We start from the raw sequence: 13,583 nt of genomic DNA, 5'->3' as shown, positions 1-13,583 counted from the left end.
CTACAACTGCACAAGGCAATGCTACTCCTGGGCCCCAGGTTCCAGCTCCAACCAACCAAGCGCCCTCCGACACAAGGCCACAGCCTTCTCCCACAGGTGGACCACATGCTACAACTGCACAAGGCAATGCTACTCCTGGGCCCCAGGTTCCAGCTCCAACCAACCAAGCGCCCTCCGACACAAGGCCACAGCCTTCTCCCACAGGTGGACCACATGCTACAACTGCACAAGGCAATGCTACTGTTGGGCCTCAATTTCCAGCTCCAACCAACCCAGCACCTTCCCCAGAGACTGGTTTACAGCCTCCAAATTCAACTACATCACAAACGCCTAAAATTCCCCCCACAAATGAATCGCAAGTACCAACATTGAGGCCGAACCTTTCCACTAATCCTACAATGAGACCCCAACAAACTGTTCCAGAACCAGGAGCGCCACATGTTTCAAGTAAATTACTCTCCTCTTTCTATGAACAATATCTATAATTGTTTATGTTCAGAGTCGGACTGAAAGTTGTCAAATGTGTCTTTCAGCACCCTCTTGTGCAGAGAACAGTCACTACACCACTTGCATTCCTGCATGCAGCCCTACATGCAAAAACCTGACTGGTCCACCACACTGCAGTTCAGAGATTTCTTGTGACTCGGGATGTGTATGTGATGATGGCTTTGTACAAAAAGGGAGCATTTGTGTGCCTGTTCAGAAATGTGGATGTATTGACAGGAATGGTGAAACTCACCAGGTAAATAACTTTAAATGTCTCCAAATTTGCTTTCAAAGCAATGTGTATATTGTTCTAAGATTGTCTGTCATTTTCTAGTTCAATGAAATATGGTACACCAGTCACTGCAAGCAGAAATGCGAGTGTGAAGAAGATGACGGAGAGGGAAAGGTTGACTGCAAAGACAAAGACGGGTGTGAAGATGATGCTGTGTGCCTTCAGCTTGAAACGGGCAAATATTATTGCAAGTCTACAGGTAAGGCATGAAAATTCCTTAACTCTCAAAATGTTGGCAATGCTACAAACGTTTTTTTTTTTTTGGTGATGTTTACAGACTTTGGTGAATGCACTGTCCAGGGAAACCCACAGTACCAAACATTTGATAAACTGAAACATGGTTTCAGTGGAACAAACTTGTATGTGCTGGTGAGGACCAAAAATCTGCCAAAGAATCTCCCAGAAATCTATATAGAGGGCACAAATGCATGCACTGATGACAGCAGTGAGGAGATGGCGAGAAGTGAAATCAGTGGAGATGATGATGAGGAGGAGGAGGAGCACAAACGAAGATTGCAGGAGCTTAAAATTAAAGTCTACAACCACACTGTAGAGCTTAAGCACAAGAGGAAAGTGTTCGTAAGTATCAAAGCCATAACGCGTTTGACAAGCTTTACAAATTTCTAGTCTACTACAAAGAAAATACTGTATGGATATTTTAATATTTCAAGTTTCTCAATTACTTTTTTTTCCTCTTTCTTGCAGGTGGATGGAAAAAGAATTAAAGCTCCAGGTTCAGCAGCTCCTGGCCTTGATATCCAAATGCATTCTTCTCGCGTCTACCTAAAGACGGATTTTGGCCTTTTGGTGGAGTTCAGTGGACACTGTAAAGCTGGTAATGACTCCTTAACCCACTATGTGAGCCACATCTCAATTCTGTTTACTTATGCAGACCTTTTTTTTGCTCTGTAGATATCATTCTGCCGTTCCTCTATAAAAGGAGAGTAGAAGGCTTGTGTGGAAACTTCGATGGCCGAAAGACGAATGACAAAGTGAAACCAGATGGAACTATCGCCAAGAATACACAAGAGTTTGGGGAAAGCTGGAGAGTGCATATCTAGGAGTACATTTTCATGTTTCATCTCCAACATTGTAAAATCATCCTTGGAAGTAGTGTGGCACTGTGTCTTTTACATTTTCAGACTGGCTTTGCTATGAATGTTCCAGTTTCCTTTGATCAATGTTTATCTGCAACATAATCTCATCTGTAAAAGTTTGCTATTCTGGATTTTCTAATACTGCGACTTGGATAAATGTCATGAGTCTAAATGCAAGAAACATGAGTGTCATGTGTATTTCAAATGCAGTATCCTGCCTTCTGACATTTGAGTCTAATAAATTCAAAGGAAATGTTAACTTGTCTGTTTACTACGTGCTGTTAAACTGAACTGTTTGACTGAACCTGTAGAACTAGAATGTCGGCATGCCAGTATTCTAAATGTACTGTTCCCTAACGCCACACTTAGTCTGATTAACCTTCAGACTTGTTCGCAGAGAAATGGCTTTGCTCCTGCTTTACTTTGTTCTTGTCTTTGGGGAGTTATGTTCCTGTAATGGTGAGTTGAAAATGACAACATTCTACTAGTGTCTAAAAATGCCTCTTGAATCGAGATTTCTTGTAACTCTTAAAATTAAAAGTAATCTGTCAGATTTAAACAATTGATGCAGAAATGGCTTCTTGCCATGACTTTAATGGCAACAGAAAAGTTTAGTCTTAGACTTTTTTTTTTCTCTTTCTCTCCACAGGTAGTTCATGGGAATCGACACAATTATCTTTAGGAAACCAAAAACTGGCACGTTATAGCAAAAGATTTTCTGTTTGTGTTTGCATAAAATAGGAAATTACTCATTTAGTTGTGTATTAACTAGAGTATCCAAATGGGGTTGATCACAAGACAATCTTACTCGAGCTGGTTAAGTTAACTTTGATAGCTTACCTTGCAAAACACACAGCAGCTCCATAGATGTACCAAATGAAGATGACATCACCAGCTACACTGTCGATACTCTTATCGCTTCAACGAACAACCTCTGAAAGCAAAGGGTTTTGTATCTTTAGTTGAAATTAGTTTCTGAAATTAAAATTTTGCTTTTGTATCTCTTCTAGCACAAACAACATACAGAAATGCCAATCCTTCAGGTAATTTCATGAATGTAATTGACATTTTCCTCCTTTCTTTGTTGACCTTGTGAAATGTGTCCAGAAACTTCTCTGCCAATTTCCTACAATTTTACTGGTACGATTCTGTATCTTCACATAGGTATGGGGTGTTTCAAATGCATTTTGCATTTCTAAGCATCACAACACATCAGGATTGTTTAGTTTATACTATTCCAGTTTAATTTGACTAACTTGTGCTTTGTCATTTCTCAGCTGAAACGGTAACAAATGCAACAGGTAATCAGTCCTTTACCACTAAATTGTAGGCTTAGATGTTTTTAAACTTTCAACTGGTACCTTGCTTAATGGCTGCTTTAAATTTATATATATATATATATATATATATAATGGCAACCAATCTCACTGAATTTCCAGATCAACTCAGCTCCACCTCTTTATATTTAATTTAACCTGAGGAATTACACCTCAGAAGTTTTAAATGGAACTTAAAATAGGAGACTTTGAGCACAGAAATTCATTACTTCAAAACAGGTTGATAAAAATATTGCACATGAAATTAATACAATATTCTAATGAACAAAACCAAATAGAAAAATAAGAAAGCCCAATGGGCAAAGTAAACAATATAAAATACAACCAAACTGATGACTGTACTACTTAATGAGAGACTGCAACAGGAGCTCTTTTTTATGGGAGAAAAATCTGGTTAGTATCTGATTAAATCACAGGGATTGAGAGGAAGAGTGATTTGTAGGTTTAATTGGAAATATATTACGCAAATTAAAAATATGTTTGGGAGAGAAAAAAAATTGCCTGTTGGACATTAAACAAACTTGATCAGATCTTTAGACAGACTTGGACAAGTTGTTTTTTTTTTTTCTTTTTTTTATTAGGCAGTCAAGTCATTCAGGGAAATGTCATTGCTTAACTTGTTTTGTAGCTCACTTCAATACATGATGGGAGTAACCTTATTTGGCAGAATCCCAAATGTTTATTTGCGTAGGCTTATGAAAGCTTTTTTGTTGTTTTGTAACTAGTTGCTAAGTAAATCTTCTAACTTCTCAAAATAGAATGTCCCCAAATGAAAAGTCAAAGATGATTATCTGTAGAAACCAATTAGACCAGGAGTGTCAAACTCCAGTCCTCAAGGTGTCCTGCAACTTTTAGATGAGCCTCTGCTGCACCACACCTGAATAGAATAATTAGGACATTAAGGCTCTGGAGAACCGATCTACACAAGGAGGAGGTAATTAAACCATTTCATTCCAGCGTTTTGAACCTCTGGCCCATCTAAAAACTGGAGGACAGCGGCCCTTGAGGACTGGAGTTTGACACCTGTGAATTAGACTGTAGTTTCGTTGCTGAGAAGAAAACCAGAGGAAACCCACAACAGCTATGTGACCCAGTGCGTGTTTTCTTATTTGGGTATTTCAGCTTGGCTGCATTTTTCCCTTGTCATGAGTACAACACATGACTCATGTATTGCTTGATTATTTGGGGATTTTAAGATACAAATACTAGAAAATATATGAGGTGTCATGCACAAAACTGAGGCAATCCTACCAAAGATGGTAAAAAGTTAAATTTGAAAGCTTATAGGCTTAGAAATAGCACATATTCAACCATTAGTTTGGATCGCATGGCAATCACTGTGCTTTCTTTGTCATTATTTCTAGGTGAAATGTTTTATTTACTTTAAATTTAATTTGACTAACTTGTGCTTTGCTCTTCACCAGCTGAAACAACTGTTACAAATGTCAGCACAACAGGTAAAACAACCACTAGTTTCATTCAGAGCATAAATTTTCAGTGGATTCCAATTGGCTAGCTAACTGAGCTATGTGACTTAACAGTTTTGTTTCGTTTAAATTCATTTAACTTGTGCTGCACAATTTTCCAGCTGAAACAACTGTTGCAAATACCAATGCACCAGGTAACAGCCAGTTTCCTTTCTACAGTGCATCCATTTTCAGTGGATTCCAACCAGCTAGCTAACTGAGTTTTGATATTAGAGTTTTATTTCTTTTATAATTCATTTGACTTCTGTTTTGCAATTTCCAGCTGAAACAACTTTTAGAAATGCCAACACAACAGGTAACCAATGTTTTCATTCCGACAGCTAGTAAATTTTTCAGTGGATTCCAACTAGGTAACTGAGCTATTTGTCTTAGAGTTTTCTTTCTTTTAAAATTCTTTTGACTTGTGCTTTGCAATTTTCCAGCTGAAACAACAGTTGCAAATGTCAATGCAACAGGTAATGCAAACACAATCACAGTTTTCACTCCTTTAATTTACTCTTGTGCATTCGCTTTCATTGCTCCCATTATTTTTGTGACCCTTGTTTCAGGGTCTGCCAGTCAAATTACTTCATTATTTCCACTTTAAATTGAGTATTTTAAAGGTAAAAAAACCCCCAAAAAGTTGAGTTTCATCTGAAAAAGCTGTGCTTTCTGTAGTTGGTCCAGGCTGCTCAGATCCACCAGTACTGTGCTGCGCGGGTCTCAATAATGGCTGTCATAGGAACACGTGTTTCTGTGATCAGGCCTGTGTGACTTTAGGGGACTGCTGCTCTGACTTTGAGTCAACCTGCAAGAACTGTAAGTAAGAGTAAACACAATAAAGTAAGAGAAAATACATAATTCCTTACAATGCAACCTAAACTCAATAGTGGAGACTGATTAAATTAATTAAACACGCGGTTCAAGAAGGAGGAAATTAGTCCTTGTAAACATGCTAGACTTCAATAAACAAACGTATGATAAGCGTGATGGACAGTAATCACAGTTGATTAAAATAGCACATGTTGCACCCTTAAAAAGAACTTAAAAACTCATAGATTTTCACTTTTGTGTAACTTTATTAAGCAAAATCTACAGGCTTAACACACACTACATTAAAATTGATTTTGCATTGCAATTGCCTATAACATTTAAAATACCGTAGTCTCTCATCTTACTTTTCTTGACAGCAGTAGATATTTTAACCCAACAGGAGATTTCCAGGTAACATTAAAAGCTGCTCAACATCAATTAACCTTTAAGAGTAAGAAAATTAACATAATTTTCTGGCACAACACTAAAAAGTGCCATGATTTCATCATTTGAATTAAATGTGCAGTGAAAATCCACCTCTATTTAATATGGTGCAAGTGTTTTTATGAAATGGGAAACACTTTCTCTGTCAATTACAAAATCATACTTTGAGTGCATTAACATAAAAGTCACACAGTTATGATCTGACAGTTTTCTCTACAGTCTTCAATTCAGCCAATAGCAGCACTCCTTGTCCTCCCCAAACTGAGACCACTGAGTCACAAGCCTCTGCAACTTCTGCTGACTATAACACATCAACGTCCACATTTACAGGTTGACCAACTGGTTAACCTCACAGTCAGAGGTTAACTTTCATTTTAGCTGTTTCCTCAAAGGCTGAGGAAACAGCTAAAATGTTACTTCATGACAAAACCTACGTGGGAATTGAATTTCACGGGAGAAGAGCCGACACGATTAATCATGATGAATCGATTACTGAGATAACTATCAGCTAATTTAGGAATGGATTAATCATTAACTGGAGCATACAGATTCAAAAAAAAAACATCATTTGCTGAAAGAACAACATGCTCATAGCAGTAATTAAGCTAAAATCGTACAAATAGTTATGCATTTTGCATTTCAGATAAAAATCTTAATATGTTCTACCCAAGACTCAAGAGGCCTATTTTTAGCTTCTCTTGGTTAAATTAAAAATCTGAAGAATGTGCCATTTTTAGTCTATTAATAGTAAAAAAAAAATAATTGATTACTAAAAACAATTTAGTTGTAGCCCTATGCTAGAGATGATGATTTAATTATCAACAATCAAATTGTTCAGAGTGTCAAAGGATTAATATTTTTATGTAAAGCTGATTTTATTTCTTAGGGCTGATATTGTAGCTGATTGGTAGTAAAAATGAAGTGCAGAAGAGCAGAGTGAGTTTGGAGAAGAAAAGTCAAAGTGCAGAGTTTAGCTGATGCCATTTCTTTGTTTCAGATTTCCAGTCTATGACACTTCACCTAAAAGTCTCTCTGTTAACCCGTGGAAACAATAACAATGATGGGATTTCTGATGCTTTGTTTGGCGTGAGTATAAATCCCCTTTTAATTTGCATCACACATTGTCAGGATCACAAAGTTATTTGCTCACAATTAACGGGTTTCTCCTTTCCTGCAGTATTTATCCCAAATCCTTCTTGAGCCGACCTGCAATAATTGCTCTCTGACAATCAAGCACATCGTATTCAACCAAACCCCCGGGGGATAGAGCTGTATATGGTGACGCAGTCACTGAAATTGACAGAGTGAGCTGTGCAGGAAAGTTCTGGAGTTAAAATGTTTCTTTTATTGGTACCAATCCTTATTGTAATTTTTTCGGCAGGTTCTAAGCTCTTTTTTTTTTTCTTCTTCTCTACTAAAACTGGTAAATAATATCATTGTTCTGTAAATCCAGATAAACAATTAAACAAATTCAACAATAAACAGTTGAAGGAAAATGGCACTGATTCACAGTTGAGATGAGATATTTACATATACTGCAAAAGAATTTGGAGAGAAACTCTGTAGAGGTTTGTCAGTCTTCCTCCTGCGTCAGATGCTTGTACACATACATCCACAGACGGCTGACGTCAAACACAAAGGCATAAAGCATTAACATGCGTAGGCGGATGCCCACAATAATCCACTGATGCACTAAGAAACTTTACCTACACTGATTGTGCTTACCTAGAACACAGCAGTTCAGAGGTTGCGGGACTAAGACAAAACCAGGTGCATTGCGACAGATTGCAAAAGTGTGGATTCTGCGATTCCCAGTGATTTGAAACAAAAACAAATAAAGAATGGGGAAACAGATAACAATCCTCATAGTTAAAAAAAAAATTGTCCCCAAACTTGATGAGCAGCCTTGTGGTGCCAAGAAAGGCTGTCCATTCACATTACTGTGCCATCACCTCAGGATTGATTGCCAACAGGTTTGCCCGGGAATGTGCGCAGACAAAAGTGAGTATTAGTCTGACTCATCTTGTAGGAAACATAATAAAATAAATTTTAGGTGATGCATTTTTTACTTGATGCGGTTTATCACACCATTGCTCACCTGTCGGATTACCATCATATAGCCTCGGCTGTCCACGCCCAGGTTTTCATTCTGGAGGCTATATCATAACAGACACGAATGCCTCCGATCATATCAGCAGTCCTGATGTGCTTTCACTTGTATCTTTCTGGTGGATGTCATCTCAAGTATGGAAATATGCCTGTTGATTTCAAAATATGCAGTAATTCTCATGTCCTGCTGCTCTCTTTTTGCTGCTGAAGAATCTGTTGTTGAGTAGCCATGTGTTTCTTTCAAATGTTCATCTTCTTGGCAAAAACTAAAAATAAATAGCAAAATGCCCGTTATGTTTAATCAGCTGTTAATTTCTCTGAGCCCCGAAACAACTAAGATTTACTCTGTAAAAAAAAAATAAAATACAGTGTGCCTTTTTCTAAAGTCTCTAAAACAATTGAAGTCAATGGGTGCTCTCTTCATGACGGCAAGTATGTATTGCAAAAAGAATGAAAATTTCTACTTTGTCAGAAATTGGTGTTTTTATCTTTTTCTATGCAGGCAACTTGTTTTCTAGTTTTCTCATGGGGCATCTAATATATCATCATGTTATGTGAGGCAGTGTGTATGACTGGGATACATTGAAATAGAGGGGCTGCTCCAGGTAATGGTAACTGGCAATAATCTTTTGACATTTTATTAAAAATGTGCTACAAATAAAAAAAAGTTACTATTAACAAAAATAAGATTATAATAAAACTTAGCTTAAGTTTTTTTTTTTTTTTACTTAGTTTCTCTCCTATTATAAATATATCTGTGCATCCTCATCTTATGCTTTGGAAAGTGTATGAATTATGTTACTGATTTGGATCAATCTTCATGCAATGTAAATGTGATTTTCATTTTAATGACCAGAATTAGGATACCAAGTCCATCATGAGCTCTTGACTGTAGTGGTGTTGAAGTTAACTGGGAGAACAGTATTATCTGCTGCAGAATAACTTCTTGTTGGTGGCGTTAGCTTTAGCCTCCTGACTACCAGGAAAAAAAATATTTTCCAATCACCATTTTTTTTTTTAATCCCACATTCTTTGTAAGGTAATAAAATGTTTTATGCACTCACTTTGTCTCTTCCCATAAAATGTCTTATTACTGATGAACGCCATTTTTATGAATTAGAAAAAGGTACGTACAAAAGTCCCACCCCTTCACATGTGCTATCATTGAAAAGCCCTAAATGTCCTCCCCAGATACCAAAAGGAATTAATTCAGTAGAATGGAGGGGGGTGGGAGATATTCAAGTTTAGAAATGTCCTCTACAGAGGACAAAAATGAACTACTGGTAGTCAGGAGGTTAGGACAAGAAAGTTAGTGGCCAATAGCATTGCATTGACAGTCTCTAAAACCCGCCCATTCAAACGGCAGCAGTGTTATATTTTGACCACCAGATGGCAGCAAATCTCTGGTTTAGAAAGCATGACTCTAGCAAAGGAAGAATAAACAAACTTAAGTTAATTTGTGATATAAAACGCATTTTTATGGAGACATCCAAAATAACAAATAGCTTAGTTATGTTCACTTACAAAGAGAACCTGTATTTAACAAAACGCTGATGCTTAATGTTTCATTTATTGTAAGCGAACAATTAAAAACATTGAAAAGAGTCCAACATCTATTACAGTTTTCACGTTTGCCTTGCTACGATAAATTGAAGTGTTAGCATTTGAAGTATTAGGAAATATTTGTTCAAAATGAGAGCTGGTTTTCCAGGGGTGTGAGCCTCTACAAACACATGCTGACCCCTGCTCCTCACAGGAGGAGGACGAGGCAAAAATTTAATTATGAAGGGCGAAGTGAAAACAGGCCCACTCAGCCTTAGGGACCGGCAGGAGCGGATAGTTCAAATTAGAGCGGCGTTGTCCGCCCAGGTCCACCTTTGACCCCCCCAGGAGATTTAATTGTACAAATCGCACCAAAGTTTTGTGCATCTGAGAGATCTAGAGCGATACATGTGTGTCCAGCTGACTGCTAATCTGAAGCATCCTCCTTTTCTCTTCGTTTGGTAACTTTTGCAATTCGTGCCCCAAATCAGAAGCGTGTGTTCTCTCAAGAAATCCTCCCCAAAACAACCCACAGCTCAACTGAAGTTAATTCTGCAGAGGGAGTCCTGGGTTCGCATTTCACCCAAAGCTTTGTAAAGTTGGCTCTGATGGGGTCACTTTGAGGTTGAAACGATCTGTAACTGTGCATACACTGCAGATCAATTACAATATAATGACAAAGGAATGTCCCTCAATTGTGACTACCGCAGAGCCAATGTGGGCCTGAGATGTCGTCATGTTTTGGAATAATCAACTGCACTTTGGTTAAAAATAGCACAAGATACTATAAGATCAATGTTCATTGTCAGGACGATATGAAATATTTTTTTAAAGCCTAATTTGGACTATTTAATTTTTTCTTGATTGAATAATGTATTATCTTGCAATGCACTGCAAAAACGTACAGACCCCTGCAGCTCCTTCTCATCTAATATACTCACAAACAATGAGTATAATGTCAATGTAGTTTAACCGATGGAAATATAAAAAGTACTGCATAATTGTGAAGTGTAAGAAAAAAAGCTCTTAGTTTAATATATATATATATGAAAAGTGCAGCATACACATATATTGAATCCCTTTTATTCTAATACCTCTATATACAATTAGATATTTGGCTTCAAAGGTCAGTGTCTTAGGAAAGAGATTCCACCTGTGTGTAATTTAAACTAAAGAGAAATTCAGAAAATTGACTATTTTATTTCAAAGAGCACAATTTAATCCATTATCTGAAAATGGAAAGTGTATGGCACAACTGCAAACCTCCGAAGACAATCAAATATAAAGACTGGGCAGGTAGATCATTTGTCAAAAACAGCAAAGAGGCCCACGGTTCAGGCGGAAAGATCTGTTGACATGACAAAAATTTGTCTTACACTCCACAGGTTTGGCCTCTTACTGACAGTAGGGAGAACTAAAAAGATGCAGAGGACACTACAAACATATGGAAAAAGACCCTCCAGTCAGATGAGACGAAAACGTAACTTTTGGCTTGCATACAAAATGTCATATGTGGTGGAAACGTGAAGTGTGCGCATTGCCCTGAACACAACAGCACATAAGGGGAAACTAGTCAGAATGAATGTGTTTCTTGACGGTGGTAAATACAGGGCAATCTTGGAAGAGGCTGCAAAAGACTTGAGATCATTACAGAAGTTTAGGTTTCAGCAGGACAGGTCTACACATACAGCCAGAGAATAACAACCTTTAACTCTCTGCGCACAATAAACTTGCAGTTGTAACTGCAGGGAATGATGATTCTGCAAAGTACCGTCCTGAATCGATGGCTGAACATTTATGTCCACCACAGTTTTAAGATCTTTATGTAAAATAAAATAAAGAGCTATGCATCACTTTCCTTCCTCCTTACTGTTATGTGCTGATTTGTTTGGTCTATTATGCAAATTGCCAATAAAATAAATAGAAACTTTAGGGCGTTATGCAATAAAATGTTAAAGCTTAAGAGGGTTCAACACTTTAGGAATGTACTCTAGGTATTCAGAAAAAAGTAATAAAGCTGGTTAATATTTACACTTTTTTATATTTTCTAATTCTTTAAAACACACATACACACACGCATTCGTGGAGAGAGTTCATCATTCCTAGTTCCCTGCGGTGTGTGCACGTTGTGGGCCCCGGTGTTATTGATCCTGATTGGGCCTCACAGGAGGAGATTCCGGCCCGCCATTGACCCACACTTTTTGCATGTTTCCATCCTTCTCTCGGATGATCAGAGACGCGTAAGTCTCCCCTCATGTCAGCCGATTGGCCGTACTTGCGCGAGTTTTCTGATTGTCAGTTGGCGAAAGGAGGGGTAGCGGGAGGAAAGGGGAAAATGAAGTTACTGAGAGTCTCGCAAAATCACTAGCAGGTCTCGCCTGACGTTTTTCTGGCTTGGTGACTGTCAAAACATTCCCCATATGCACCCGTACCCCTCCTCCGCTTTCCCCCAGAAAGCCTGTGGCTCACAGGCTGCTCTCCTCTTCAAAGTAAAACTTCTCAGCCATGTGGCCTGCGTTGCATGTTTGTGTTGATGGGCGCCTCGTTCCTATGAACTCCTCATAGGGATCCTTTTTCTCTTCATCGCTGCTTATGAAGCACTTAAAAAGTGTCATGGCGAGGAAGGAGTAAAAGAGCATCACAAAAAGTATGTAGAAGTAAGCATTGTCGTAAGTCTCCCTGGAAGTGGAGAACGCCGGACGAGTGTGAGAAAGTGGACTCGCGGTGGAGTTGGAAAAAGTCCTGTTCACTTCCACGTCGTGGACGGCGAGGCTCGCGTCCTCCAGAATTTGCTTGCATTGACTAAAGAGAGCAAGGAAGTGGGTCCGGTTCGTGCTCTTCATATTTAAATGTAAAAAAAAAAAAAAAGAATTAACTAGAAGCCAAATAAAACTGAAAAATGCGCAGGGAAATGAACATGGACAACTGAAAATGGGCAGCAAATGGCACGGGTGCACAGGAGGGAGGCACACACCACTTTAGGAAAGGCATGCTGTGAGCCATCCATTCTTTAAGTGGCTTGATAAGGTGGCATTTCTCAGATAAAGCTCCCCTTTTTCCTGCCCTGTTTCATTGTACAATATGGCTGAAGCGCAGACAGAAAAAAAAACATTTTGTTGGGTAAAACAAAAACTAAACCTAATCAATTTCCTCTCATCAAATATCCTGACTGTAAATATCTTTGCTTTAATATTTTTAACTGAAATCTTATTTATTTATTTTTTTAGCCCATCGTCTTTGTCCTTCTTCCTTTCACTTTTAATTTGGGGGTTGGAAGCTGCAGAAACGCTTGGATTGTTGTCAGCTCCGGTCAAGTAGTCTACTCATTTCAAAGAGTGTTGGGGTCAGAGGTTAAGTTGTCTCCAGTGTGTAGCTGCTTGACTGACACTTTGTTCCAAAGCAACCCCTCTGACTTTCTTTCTTTTTTTTTTTTTTTTATGCTTACAAGTTCAGAGCAGTGGTAAAAGAAAAAAAATAAAACCTTTCTCAGAGTTATAAAAAATATAGCAAAGTTTAGTTTGATCTCATTTTGGTCAATCAGCAAACTTAAACAAATGCAGCCAAAGAAGCTGAATTGCAAAAAAACAAGACAAACAAACAAAAAAAAAAAACTAAAAGCTAACCACACAAACAAAAAAAAACATAACAAACACACACACACACATTTAAACACACATTTATGCTCGTTTTAGGGCTGTATCATAAATGACACAGACAGCTGCACACCTGATTCCTGAAACTCAGAGGGAAAGCGAGAGAAAAAACAGCGGGGAATGATAAAAATGCGCTGGCAATTTGTTTAACCTTCTGGGGACTCTGCCCACTGGGTGAGCAGTGTTTTTCATCTCTGTTTGGCGGTCGGAGCCCAAAGCCGTCTGAGCTCTGTGCAGCCATGTCAGTGACTGATGTCCCAGTGTGTCTGAGGCCTGTCGGCCTTATATAATTTACAGCCGCTCTGCTTTAGTCATTACGGGGTGTGAAGGAGCCACCGGGGAGC

The 13,583-nt window shown here is 38.4% G+C and overlaps 2 protein-coding genes across 6 annotated transcripts in view; both read left to right on the top strand.

The window, feature by feature from the left end:
* Positions 1-2,131, top strand: part of LOC103148968 (zonadhesin) — an 11,838-nt gene extending 9,707 nt beyond the window's left edge. For all 4 annotated transcript variants that reach the window (XM_016679594.1, XM_016679596.1, XM_016679595.1 and 1 more), the window contains 6 exons: positions 1-447; positions 534-742; positions 821-977; positions 1,056-1,357; positions 1,484-1,613; positions 1,691-2,131. In XM_016679594.1, coding sequence (XP_016535080.1) covers positions 1-447; positions 534-742; positions 821-977; positions 1,056-1,357; positions 1,484-1,613; positions 1,691-1,839 — 1,394 coding nt within the window. In that variant the 3' untranslated portion in view covers positions 1,840-2,131. The remainder of the gene's footprint in view (positions 448-533; positions 743-820; positions 978-1,055; positions 1,358-1,483; positions 1,614-1,690) is intronic.
* A 96-nt stretch (positions 2,132-2,227) lies between these two features.
* On the top strand, positions 2,228-7,478 carry LOC107838134 (uncharacterized). 2 transcript variants are annotated; one of them, XM_016679597.1, is made up of 11 exons: positions 2,228-2,334; positions 2,886-2,918; positions 2,983-3,039; positions 3,153-3,176; positions 4,637-4,669; positions 4,801-4,833; positions 4,962-4,994; positions 5,122-5,154; positions 5,357-5,497; positions 6,933-7,021; positions 7,113-7,478. In XM_016679597.1, the coding sequence occupies exons 1-11, from the start codon at positions 2,277-2,279 to the stop codon at positions 7,200-7,202; spliced, it is 624 nt and encodes a 207-aa protein (XP_016535083.1). In that variant the 5' UTR covers positions 2,228-2,276; the 3' UTR covers positions 7,203-7,478. The 2 variants fall into 2 exon arrangements, with proteins under 2 accessions (XP_016535083.1, XP_016535084.1); XM_016679598.1 differs by lacking the exon at positions 2,983-3,039.
* The last annotated feature ends 6,105 nt before the right edge of the window (positions 7,479-13,583 follow it).

The sequence above is a fragment of the Poecilia formosa genome, unplaced genomic scaffold (genome assembly GCF_000485575.1).
Source record: "Poecilia formosa unplaced genomic scaffold, Poecilia_formosa-5.1.2 Scaffold215, whole genome shotgun sequence".
Lineage (NCBI taxonomy): Eukaryota > Metazoa > Chordata > Actinopteri > Cyprinodontiformes > Poeciliidae > Poecilia > Poecilia formosa.
Note: the sequence above shows the minus strand (reverse complement) of the source record. Positions and strands in the feature narration are given on the sequence as shown.

Coding starts and splice junctions, on each gene's coding strand:
- LOC107838134 (XM_016679597.1), top strand. CDS start 2,277: ATGGCTTTGCTCCTGCTTTACTTTGTTCTTGTCTTTGGGGAGTTATGT. Junction 2,919..2,982: donor CAGAAATGCCAATCCTTCAG/GTAATTTCATGA, acceptor AAATGTGTCCAG/AAACTTCTCTGCCAATTTCC. Junction 4,834..4,961: donor TGCAAATACCAATGCACCAG/GTAACAGCCAGT, acceptor TGCAATTTCCAG/CTGAAACAACTTTTAGAAAT.